The 12,509-nt window shown below is 56.4% G+C and overlaps 1 protein-coding gene across 4 annotated transcripts in view; it reads right to left on the reverse strand.

Annotated features, from left to right (window-relative positions):
* Positions 1-71: 71 nt before the first annotated feature.
* Positions 72-12,509, reverse strand: part of SORCS2 (sortilin related VPS10 domain containing receptor 2) — an 80,030-nt gene continuing 67,592 nt past the window's right edge. Inside the window, exons 26-28 of one of the 4 annotated variants that reach the window (XM_044442852.1) lie at positions 9,773-12,474; positions 7,516-9,512; positions 72-6,453 (exon numbers count right to left, since the gene is read on the reverse strand). In XM_044442852.1, coding sequence (XP_044298787.1) covers positions 12,413-12,474 — 62 coding nt within the window. In that variant the 3' untranslated portion in view covers positions 72-6,453; positions 7,516-9,512; positions 9,773-12,412. The remainder of the gene's footprint in view (positions 6,454-7,515; positions 9,513-9,772; positions 12,475-12,509) is intronic. The other 3 variants (XM_044442851.1, XM_044442853.1, XM_044442854.1) reach the window with 3 other exon arrangements.

Below are 12,509 nucleotides of genomic sequence, written 5' to 3' on the forward strand. Positions count from 1 at the left end.
GAAGAGCGAAGATGCAAGATGCCTTCACAGTGATACCGTTTCCCCCAAAGATAAAAACGACTGCATCTGGAGAGTGTCAAATGATTTTTAATGAAGGAAATTTTGTGGTACAGTTTTCTCGGAACAAACGCATTCCTTTGGGTACAGTAGTTGTCCGGCTACATATTTTGAAAGAGAAAAAGCTGCATGTTGCAGCTTATAAATACTTCCTTGTCAAATCTGTAGCGGATACTAATTCCGCGTCTCGGTTCTAGAGACTGAACTACGGATTGTGCAATTGAACCACAGTTAAGTGTTAACATAAAGCCTCTTCAAACATATTTGCTGCTGTTTTTCAAAACCAGACCACGTCACTACAAAATTGCCATTTCATCTTTGCATATATATACAAAAATATACAGGCTCCTGCACCCCAACCACCCTCCGATTCGTTTTGACCGTTATGACCCCTTTTGTTTACAAAGAGACTCGGGTAGAGTTATCTAAAATAGAAATCGGAAAGCGGGCATTTTCACGTAAAAATGCGAGGCAAAGCAGACACAAAAGATCGGAGCTTGTGAGTGTGACGGAACAAATGCCTTCGAACGAGTCAAGTGGGGTTTGGGATCCGAGAAAAAATCCACACTAAGAAAGGGGGTTTTCGTGCTCCTAGAAGCATCAGATACTTCAAAGCAAGTTACACTTCCGTGGCCTGCCTCCGAAACGGTTTCCAGAGCGGGAGGGCTGCGCGCAGAGGTGGGAAGCCTTTAATGAAGTGTGCAGAGGTGTAAGCATGTTCTTGAGCATGGAGTGTGTGGACCACACGGCCCGCTGGCCACGTGTGGGAATGCACGGCGGTTTTTTGGGGTCCAGGGGTTGCAGGCCATTTTGAAGAATGTGGTATTTTTTTGCACCCCCGTGAGCCGTGGCTCAGGCAGCCAAAAGGCCTTGTAGGCCCCCCCGAGTTGCCAAGTCTTGCTTTGGAGAGAGCGGGGGCCAGTGCAACCCGAATCAGCCCCCAGAGCGACACCACTGCTGCAGTAAGCATCCCACTGGCTGCGACGGAGAGGGCACGGCGACCCGCCCATGGGCCCGTCCCCGTGGCACCGCCTGCCTTGTGTTTGGCGAACGGCACGCCAGATGCATCAGCCGACACCAGTGCGCACGTGGAAGGACAATCGGGGATGAATCGAGTGTGCGAGAGAGCAGGCTTAAATGACCCACTGATGGAAGGTGGACGCGGCTCTGGTCTTTGAAGCTGCAGTTCGCATGGAACCCGTGGCCAGGAATCGGCCGCAACTTTCCGCAAGAATATGCTGGCCGGCCAGGGGGCCGACCAATGCTTCCCAGCCATGCCCAAGAGGTGGGATTCCCTGTGCCAGATAAATCACATCAGAGCAAGACCAGGCCTTGGGCCACAGAGGGAAGGGGGCAGCCCGACTCACCCGTCCCTCGGACGGCAGCCGTCCTTCCCCAGCTCGGGGGAAGAGGCAGCGCGCAGGAGCTCCGGGGCCTCGTGCAGGCGGAGGGCCTGGGGGGCCCGAGCCACACAGCAGAGGAGATGGAGGTGCGTTGGGGGGAGCCCCCAGCCAACGCAAGCCCAGCCACGGACTCGCAACTCCGGGCCCAGGCCTTGCTCCTCGGCAGACACGGGCGTGAGAGGCGCCGAATGCCTCTTGGACGAGGACAGGCGGCTCCAACTGGCCCCTCGCCCTGAGCGACTGCGGCTGGCGCAGAAGAGGGCCTCCCGGCTGGGCTTGCCAAGCACCGGGGCGACACGCCAGGCTGAGGGCGGCCTGCAGCCAGGCTTGGCATCCATCTGCATCACACCCATTCACCCAGGCGAGCAGCTCGGAGGAAGCCCAGCCAGAGGAACGGCAGCCAGACTCTCCTGCAAGGGTCCAGGAGCATGTCCGGGAAAAGCAGCGCTCCTGGACGGAATTGCGGCTGTGGGGGGGCAGGGGGGGGCTTGTTCGCCATGGGCTGAGAGGCAGGAGTGGGCCCGCCGTGGCGTCCTTCAGCTCGCGCCCTTGGCTACGCTGGGCAGGCTTCATGGAGATGTGTCCGGGGGTCCAAGTTTCCCCTCAGTGATATGGCTCAGGGGGGCCCTCACGGTGAAGCTCAGGGCCCCCTCAAGTGACCCCCCTGAGTGGCAGGAGGTGGAGGCGATGGCGAGAGGCCAAGAGGCGATCCTCATCTCCCCACCAGCCTTTCTCCTTAAGATGGCGGAGGGCCGGGAAGGCAAAACCAAGGTGGCCGTGGTTCCAGGTGCTTCCGTACCGCTTGCACCGTGTATTCTTTTCCGGCAGCAAATGGCGCTTTTCGAGGCCCTTCCCCAGGGGCGCCCATTCCTGGAGAATCTGCCCTGTCTCCTCACTCACTCAACATAACCGACGCTCCGCAGCCGGAGGGAAGCTCCTCGGCTCCCCGGGTGGAGCAGATGTTCTTCCTCGGACAAAGCACTGAACCCTCAATGCTCTGGATGAAGGAAAGGCACGGAAAGCGTAACCGCACTGATGCGCTGCAGGCTGGCAATCCACGCGACCTGAAGAAGACCGAAGTCCAAGCACAGGTTTCTGGGATGGCAGCTCAGACTGTCATGGCCTGATCCTGGAAGCTCTGAGTTGGTGCAGAAGTCGGTGCTACAGAAGAGATGCACCTTTCCTTTCCTTTCCTTTCCTTTCCTTTCCTTTCCTTTCCTTTCCTTTCCTTTCCTTTCCTTTCTCCTTTCCTTTCCTTTCCTTTCCTTTCCTTTCCTTAGACAGGGAAAAGCCGGAAAAGTTCAGTGAGAGAAACGCTAAAGGGAACACTGGTCTTAGGGTTTCCCAGAGATTGCCTCCCCTACACACCTGCCCAGCCAGACCTTAAGGAAATCGACAGAGGCCCTCCTCTGGAAGCCACCTGGGTATAAGGAAGGGGTCTCCTAGAAGGGTCTTTTCTCAGTAACACTGGTGGCAAGACCAAAAAGCGAAAGAGCAAAAGCGAAGCTGCAACGCCTGATCAGCAATTTGCAAATATCCCCTCTCCGCCCCGCTCCTTCCTTCCATGAAGTCCCAAGACCTTTGAGAACACTTCGCAGGACAGGCAGAATGAGCGAATGCCTGGCCATTCTCATCTCAGATTCCGTTACACGTTCTTTTTAGAGGTCTGCATTTCATTCGTCTCATCACACAGTTATGACTGAGGCTCCAAAGACTCAGGGTGGGGAAAAAGGCTTAGCGAAGCAAAGCAGCGTCCATCCAAACACACCCGTCTCATGCCGGAAGCTTGCCAAGGAGTATTCACATGCAGTGGATGTGCTCCAGAGAAGCTGGGTGTGCCCCCATCCCACCGAAAGGAACAGCACGAGGCCCCCCAGCCTCCCCGGACCTCACCCAAGCCCCCTCAGTGTGCTCAGGGCAGAGTTCTGGCCAAGCTCCCGGGGCGGGGAATTCCAAAAGCGTGAAGCAAGGGCCGAGATCAGGTCAGGCTGTTTGGTTTTTGGGTCGTGCCTGGGTGCAAGGCAGCTGCAAGGATCTTGGGGGCCCAAAGGGCACAGCAGAAAAGGGGAGGGTAGCAATGCGATGCAGGGGGCTGCACAGACCACAGCCGATATCAGGGCACGGATTAAAAGGACCCTCTCCCCTCCCATTTTTATCAACATTGGCCATTAATGTTGTAGTTTAAATAAAATAGGATGACGAATGTCCGTGTGAGAACAGGTTAGGCTCCTGGGAAGGGAGGGGTCCGAGGGGAAAAGCCCCCCTTTCACTCTCCTGCCTGGAAAGCAGCCACTTTGGAGAGTGATCCTCCGAACCCTTGTCAGGCACCGACTGCGCTAAGGAGTCCTTCGTAAGAAGGGACGTCCAAGAGGGCTCAGCGCCCCACAGCGCCGACCGTTCACGACAAGCAAAGCATCTTGCTCAGGGCGCTGGCAGGATGAACCCCTGAAATGCAGGCTCTGAAGGCAGCTCGCTGGAAGAGGAGGGCATCCAGCTTGGCGCGCTGGCGGCTGAGCACCTTCCCAAGCGGAGACGGGCATTATTTTCATGGCACGGCTGGGCCAGAAATGCCGACCTGGCAAAGGTGGCCGTTCCCAGGGGTGACCGGGAGCGGGCCCAGCCGGAGTCAGCGAGGTTTACCTCTGATGGCCAGGGAGGGACAAGCGGACGGCTGTGGCCACAGCAAAGCCCACGTGTGAGACGCAGGGAGCCCATGATGGAGAGCAGTGCGGTCCGAGAGTCCCTGCAGCAGATGCCTGCAAGCGCCAGACTTGGAGGCCCTGAGCACCCCATGGAAGGCACCAGGTGGAACACACCACCTCAGACGGTTGCTTCTCGTCCTCTGGATTTGGCCCCTGGGGGGGGAGGGGGGCTGGGCTGCGGGTGGAATTGGCGCACCTCCGAGGCCCCAGGTGGCAAGCAGGAGATGCTTCTCCCACAGCATCAGCGCCTGCCTGGTGGTGTCGCTCGTATGGCACGAATCTTTTCAGAATAATGCTCATGGGAGGAACAACTCTAAAATAGGCCGTGGTGTTGGTGCATTCAGGATGGCGGCCATTTGCACCGGGCTTCTACTGAGGCTGCACTGTGGTTGAATAGTGTGTTGAGCTGTTGTGTGAACAGTCCCACTGGGATATAAGGGAAGGGAGATCGGGGGAGGCAGCGCTGCGGAGGGTCTGGAGGCAAGGGGCACGGAGCGGAGAGGAAACCAAGGAAGAGATCCTGGGAGGGCAATCCATGATCCGAGCCAGAGTCTCCCCTCGGTGGGTCGAGGGGGGGCAAGGCTTTAAGAAGTTTTAAGGAGAGAAGCCATCGAGCTTGCTGCCAGGCTCCTGAAAAATGGGGGCGAGGTTGGCATCAGAGACGGGGCACAGCTATTGAGGTCATCGGTGGATGTGGTGAAAATGTATGAGAACGGAGAGCGCAGAAGAGAGCAGCAAACAGGGCGTTAAACGGGCAAGAAGGGGGCCAGCTGAGCGAAGGCAGAGGAAGCCGGAGTGTGGAACGAGGGAAGCGGGAGGGGCCGGGCAGCAAAGCAGCCACCCACGAGTTCAACGTGAGGGCAGTAATGGGGCCACGGGAGAAGCTGGACTGGAGTGCTGAGGCACCGTGTGTCGGGGGGAATGGAAAGGGGGTTGTGAGGGCCAGGTCATGGGGGGGGAGTGGTGGCACACTCCAGCACAGGCAGGGAGAGAGGCGTCCAAGATGGCCACCAAGACCTGGGAAGGGAGGAGATCGAGAGGCCTTTTGTGGGGCTCTGTGACCGCGGCGGAGTCGCAATCCATGCGCTGAGTGAGAAAAGTGAAGAAATGGGGCAGAGGGGAGAGAGCACGGACGGCAGGAGCCTGAGGCAGGAGCAGGTCTCAAGGAAAGGCCAGGTGGTGGCCAGGTGGTGGGACCCCACCACCTTCCTGAGGCGGCCAGCAGCACTCAAGCAGAAGCGCACAGGAGCAAAGCACCATGGGAAGAGCTCCCCATCACGCAAGGCACCCATAAAGCCGTTTTCCAGCCCAGAATGACCTCTCTCTCCTGACAGGTAGGAGGGCCACTTGAGGAGAGAGTTTGGAGACAGACCCGGGGATGTGGAAAAGCTGAGGGAAGCCAGAGGCAGGGAGAGGTCCAGACGCCCAAGGTGGAGGGGCGTGTCCACCTTGTAGGCGGGTCTGGCCCTCGCTTGCTCTCCTTCCATGCTTTCCTCGGGCAGTGCGGAGAACGTGTTCGCAGCCCCCTCAGCTGGAAACGAGGGCTGGAATGTCAGCCGCCATCTCCCAGGAGGAACGGATGCTCTGTCCACCAGCCCCTTCCGGAGAGCTCCAGGTTCGCTCCCAATGTGGAGGCTCAGAAGTCGTGTGTGCAGACCTGAATCCCTTCAAGGCAGGGCGAGGGAGTTTGTGGGTCCCTGCAGAGAGACACGTGGAATGCTGCGCATGGAAAGCGCCTACGGCATCTCGCCGCTCATTTCTAAGCATATCTCCAGAAGATGCTGCTTCCGTATGCCATGGACTAAGTCCTTCTACACCAAAAGCGTAGGCACAAATCCTGGCATTAGGTCCTTGTGCGGCGGGGAGGAGATGAGAAATTAGGAGCACAGCCCATCTGCAAACTCCTGGACAATAAAATTTGAGAAAGATCTTTGCCCTTGGGCAGGCGGAAGATCCAGTTTCGTGCCTGGATGAGATGCCATCTCTGTCTGGGAACAAGGTAAAGTTTATGCAAAAGAGTGTGCGATGGAATTCCAATGGTTTGGAATTGTGTTTTAATGGAAAGCAGCATTGAGAAGGTAAACAAGCTTCCGGAACTTGGAGGGGGATTTTCCCTGGAAAAACCGATGATAGGAAATGGATTCAAAATCTTGGCCTCATATCCTGATGTTAACAAACCCTGGGGCTCAGCTGCATGCATCTTCCGCTGACGGCACGGATTCCTCATGGACCTGCCCTGTCTTTAGCAGGCACAGTACAGTTCTTCCGTCTCTTTCACCTGGACAGGTTGTCTGTGGTAAGAAAAAAAGATGGATGAACAGCAGGAGACCGCGGAAGGGACGGGAACGAGGCAGGCGGGCAGAAAAGCAGAAGCAAGCCAACGTTTTCTACGGAGTCACTTCTGTGCAGAGGAAGCGTGTGGAGTGTGGGAATGCAAGTTCCTCTTGCTGCACGCCGCTCGCTTAAGGACTGACCGGTCAGTACAAGAGGCGCCTGCATCTGAGGAGTGGGACTTGGCAAAGGGACACAGCCTTCCCGTTTCACAGGGCGGCCTGAGTCCTTGCCCGCCCAGCCCCACATGGGGAAGTGAAATGGTCCCAGCAGCCCTTCACAGTGGGGCTCCACCAGAAATCAGCAGCACAGCCAGGGCCAGAAGCAGCATCTTGCTCTCCGGATCATACCATGATGCATTTTACAAAGCAGAGCAAGACCGACGTCCGGGTTATTTTGTCAAAATGGGACTTCCCTTGCTGCAGCAGGAATCCCACCCTTTCCACTTGTGGGTGGTGAGGGGGCAGTTCCCCGCATTTGGGTGGAGGGGATGGGAGACACCTACAGAGTTTTCAAACAGCGTAACTCTCCCCGAGACGACACCAGCCCAGAGGGTCCAGAAGGCGGAGAGGTGAATGCCCACTCGTTGGAACCGAGGGCCGCGGACGCTGCTGCAGCTGCTAAGTTGCTTCTTGCGAGGAAGCGAGCGCAGGCAATAGGCTCGCGTGTGTAAATGTGTGCTCCGCTGCTGGAAAGCACAGCTGGAAAGAGTGAGCTACCTGGGACCTCCTCCAGGGGCAAGTCTCGCAAGAAGAAACAGAGGTGGGCACAGAAAGCGCAGGCGATTTCGGGGCCGATCCACACTCCTGCCAAACCCAGCTCAAAAATACAGCAATGCCCCACATCAAAACCAAACTGCATTTAACAGTTCCCTATTCTGACTGGAAACGGCGGGGTGGGGGGACGGGGAGGGGCAGAACTGGAAGTGCCTGTCCTGGGGATTAGAGGGAGTCTGCAGATTGGAAGCGAGACACAGACGAGCTAACCCTAAGAAATTACGCTCAGGCTGACTGGCTCAGCACCTAATATTCGGCTGGCCATCAATGCCCTTCGCCAGCAAGCTTTCTGAGTAACGGCAAGGGGCAGTGAGGGTCCGTTACGCTGGGACAGACCAGCGCGCGCTTTTTCACTCTTCGGTCTTTTATTCTTTGCAGGCAGGCGGGCCCTGGGCCACGTGACCTGCTGCTCCCACAGGTTTCTAGGGTGCTTCTCAGAATTGCCCAGAGGTCAGGTTTTTGGCCACGTATCCCGGATGTTGTCGTGATGCGATGAACGGGAAGAGTCCAGTCCTGTAGTGCAACGAGTCAGGACATTCCAAACCGGAGAGGCTGCATGGCAAATCTTGGAGTCCATGTTTTCTCAACTGCTGTTTTCTTCGTCCTCTGCCCCAGAAAGGCAGCTGGGAACGTCGCTCTTCTCCAAGCGAAGCCGCAGGGTATTTGCCACAGGGGGGAAAGCTGGCAGAGACCCTGAGCAGAAGGCAACCAAGACGGCATGTGCCGCCCACCTACACCGTGTCATCGACCGCTTGGAGAGTCACGCCCCAGCGTGTTTGTGCTTGATGAAGTAGTTCTGCAGGATATTCTTCAGTGTTCGGAAGAGGACAAGAAGAACGGGACAAAACGGACTGAGCTTTCTGCAGAAAGAATAAGTTGGCACCTCGGCAACAGGGTCGTCCAACGCAAACGAGTGTCGCCACCGTGGTTCGTATTCAGGGCCTGCGCGTCTGCCAGTGCTCCGCAACCCTCTCTGGAGAGCATCAGGGCCACGGGGCAAGGCAGTCACGAGGCTGCGCACTGCGCCCATGCCAGGGAGCTCTGTCGTCCGGGCCCGACGCACGACTCACGGCGACTCCGCCAGTCTGGCTGCAATCCTGCGATTCTTCCTCAGTGAAACTATGGGGGTTCCACAAGCGGACACCAAAATAAACTCACACGGCTCTCCAAGAACATCAACACGGATGCGAGACAATTGTCCTGCCTACACAGAGTCGATTCTCACTCAGCTCCAGTCTGAGGAAGGAGGCGTGGGGCCCAGGGGTCAGGTCAGAGTGAGAAAGTGCAACCGTTGCAGTGGAATTGATTTAATTCCCCAGATTGTCAAACACATCCAAGGCAGTGACATTTTTCGTTTGTTCAGCCGCACGGTAGAAACAGGCAAAAAGAAAAAAGCAAGTTCCAAATCCACCGCGTTGACAGCGCTATCCTGAGACAGGAATACTTGCATAGCTATAAAAATAGAAAGTTTAAAAAGATACAAAAAAGGATTACAGAAACTTAAAAAAATGTAATTACACTTGTTCTGGACACGAAAAGAAGGTGAGGCAGCACGGGCTGCGTGCTGTGTGATTATGCGGGCTGTGAGTGACCGGCTGGTCTTGCGGTGGCCTCGTCCGGAAGGGCAGGCGTCTTCGTCCTGGTGGAAGCAGGAAGCGGTGAGGCGTCTCTCACACCCTGGTCCTCGTACACAGACGCTGCGAGCCGCCCCGCGGGGTGCGACCAGAAGGTCTCTCGACGGCAGCCCTCTCCATGCGGAGAGCAGTTCTTTCAGCCCAGACAAATCCCCCGTGCTCCTCGACTCCTCATCCCACGAGCCCCTTGTGCCAAACCTGCCTTCACTGTTCAGGAATCGCAGCTTTCCGCTTGGCACCGTCACCGTGAGCGAAGCACAGGATGCATTTGATTAAAAGAACGTAGAGAAATACGGGGTCACCGGAGACAGAGAAAGGGGCTGCAAAGGGTGCCAAAGGCTTCAGATCCACTAGCTTAGTTTGAGGTGTAAAAAAAAAAGGTCAACAGCCATAAAGACAAAGTGTATCCCCCTTTTCTCCAAGCAACACGTGGTGGCGTCTGTTTCCAGGACAAGCTAAGCATCTCCTTCCCACTGGTGGTGGGATCTTCCGGGGGGAGAGGAGGAGCCCAACACTGGAAGAGTCTTGTCTACGTGTTCAGTTGGGAGCATCAGCTGTAACTGTGCGTCTCCCTGGAATTAATGCTCAGAACCACGCCTGAGAGATTGCCTAGGGGACAGGAAAGAAGGACCCAGGTTAGCACCCTGACGACCGCCCACGTTCTCCCCGCTTTCCTTCCAGAAATCGCTCCACCAGAGGAGAGAGTGAGCTTACTGCGGCGGGCCAACATGCGTGGGGCGATGCGGAAAGACCTGGGCGTGAGGCACGGGGTGGGGCCTTCCTACAAGCCTGGCATCGCTACGAGGCTCGAGGGGAGCCGGAGAGGGAGGGGAGCGGAACGGCGGGCGTCCTTCCCCGGCGGCACTGACCTGGGACTGGGCACTGAGTGCCAGCAGGAGCAAGGGGACTCGGTAGCACTTCAGGTTTCCGCCTCGCCCCGAAGGAGCCACTGCAAGGAAATGGTGTGGAGTCCCGAGGCGGGGTGACGAGAAAGGAGGCAACATAAAATATACAAAAACAAAAGAAGTGGATGGGTGAGTCTGGAAACATGCCATCGCACAACTTGCAACATCACGAGGAGAGAGGGGAGAGCACCAGGCTCTGCTGAGCCACTCTGCACGCACAGCGGCCCGCCTGCCCGCGGCCGCAGGACGAGGCCCTCCGGGCACACATGGAGCCTCACGCAACCCCCTCGGGTCCCCCTCCGCAGCGTGGCAGAGCTTCTCCGGAGGGAACTGCTCAACGAGAGGATGAACGGGGAGAGCTGGCCTACACCGGCGCCCAGCCAGTGTCAAGCCCACCGCGGCCACGCCTGCCCCCGTCCAGGGCTGGGGGCGCGGAGAGGGGGCTGCGCACGCCTGGGGCATGCCTGCAGCCCCGTGGTCGCTCTCTGTACAGCATGGAACCCCCCAGGTAAATGGGGTCGACTCCGGGGGGCGGCGTGCGTCCCACTTCTCGACTGGGACAACCCGCTCTGGGGAGCCGTTCCGTGTTGCTTGGCTCGGGCGAGTGCCGCATCAGAGCGGCTTCTGAACGGCTGGAATTCAGCAGCAAGTGCTGAGTGGGCACAGACTTGCCTTATCTTTCTGCATATCTTCTGCTCTCGCTCTGTCCCCCCTCCCCACTTTAAATGATTTGTTACCGGCTGCCACTCTTTGGGAGGAGCTAGGCTAGAAAATGAAGTAACTGAACCCTGAAACGCTTCTCCTTCCGCTATTCTGAGGTGCTCAAAATTACTCCCAACTAAGCATTGCCATGGCAAGTGCTCCTAATTATGAGCAGAGAGACTCCGCAAAGTCTGGGCAGCATCTCTCTCCACATGGGTATATGCCTCTCCTTCGCCTGGATCGCATCCCCGAATGCAGGGTGCCAATGCTCTTCATTGCCCCTCGCAGGCAGGCAGGACCTGCACTCGCTGGACACCTCTGCAGACCCTCGAATAAACGCAGGTGGGGGTGTCTTCATGAGACGAACAACAGGCTCCTGTGGAAGGGTATGGAGGCAGAGGCACCACACCTGCATGGCTGCCTCCCCATTTCTGGGGGAGCAGGCACTGCCCGGGGGGGCATCAGTGCAGCGGGCCTTCCTCAACCAATGCAGATCTGACATGAAAGGGGGCGCCCTCTACCGCTCTCACCGCCGGAAGGGGATCCCCACCAGGAAGGGTATGAAACTGGACCACAGTTGATCGAGCACCTTTGTACCAATCTCTGTTTATCACATCATAATAAATAGCTGCAAGCCCAAAGGGGACCTCCAAAAAGAAGCTGTTATAAACATTACAGCAGCCCAGAGAAAGAACCGGGAAAACCATCCATCTGCCTGGACTCTTAAGTACAACCAAAAGTTGCAAGAGAAATGGTCCACCGGTTACCCCGTCTGGGAGATCTTCAAAACATGGGTAAAGCTTTGCGCCTACTTCTTCCTCGAGTGCTTGCTGAAGCGGGCTTCCCGAGCCGCACCCGGTTGCGAGGGAGCGGTCCTGAGAAGCACTGGGCAGGAAGGGCTCTCTCTTCCAGAAAGAGCATTGCTGAGCTTTCCAGAGCTGCAGCTGGCCCACATTACTCTCAGGCAGGAAGGCCTGCTTCCCAGATCTCTCCCCTCCAACTTAGTTTGCCTTGGGTCTTTGGCAAACCTGGAAAGCTGCCCCCTGTAAGTACCTGGGGGGAACATCAACAGACTGTGCTGCACTGACTTGGTCAACCTTGGACCTTCTTGACGGGGACACATGACGACCGGCACTGACCTTTGAGAAATTAAAACCCACTTCCTTCACACTGCCCAGCAACCCTCCCAATTCCATCTGAAAGGTATTTTTGGGATCTGCCCCTTTTTGTAGCTCACACGGAGTACAGATGGCTCTTCCTATTCTCCAAAGAGTCGAACTGACCCTGCATCACAGGGGGCTCCGTTATTGCCTCCCTCCAATTGCTACTTGAAAGGAATTTCTTTTTAAAGTAAAATTGGGAAAGGTCATTAAAAGTGGACAACATCTTCCAAAAATCCCTCTTAGTAACTACTCATTCTTCCACTGTTCAGGGCTCTCTTCCCAGGAGCATTCAGCACGGAAGAATATTTGGAAGTTTGCACCTCGTGTGTAAGGACAGCCCCCAGTTTCAGGAAGGAGAAAAGAGAGATCCAGCTCTCCTACTTTATAGCCATGGAAGGTATTCAGGCACACAAATTATAAAAAGAAAGCAAACTGCTGGGGGGAAGGAATGAAGGAAACCTAAGAAGCAAAGGCACAAAGAATAATCAATACATGGAGATTAAGCCGTAGACCGCTTAAGCAACTCTATCACATTGAATGGAGGCGGACCCCAGGACAAAGCAGAAGATGGACCAGCTGACCGGAGTCATGAGGAGAAGCAATGCCAGAAGGGACAACGGTCTCACATGGGGCATGACCTGAATCACCCCAACCCAGTGAAGAGCATCGCATCTCGTCTTGTGCCTCGCTGAATGTGTAGGGCCATTCAGGGTAACGGAAAGACCCATTCTCCTGTGGTTCAGAAGCCAGAAGACCCAGCGCTTCCTCCACAGACGCAGCTACTGTGTGCACACTGAAATCCTGCGTAAGAAGAATTCTAGTCAGCCTGGTCAGCC

The sequence above is a fragment of the Varanus komodoensis genome, unplaced genomic scaffold (assembly GCF_004798865.1).
Source record: "Varanus komodoensis strain SLA01 unplaced genomic scaffold, ASM479886v1 scaffold40, whole genome shotgun sequence".
Classification (NCBI taxonomy): domain Eukaryota; kingdom Metazoa; phylum Chordata; class Lepidosauria; order Squamata; family Varanidae; genus Varanus; species Varanus komodoensis.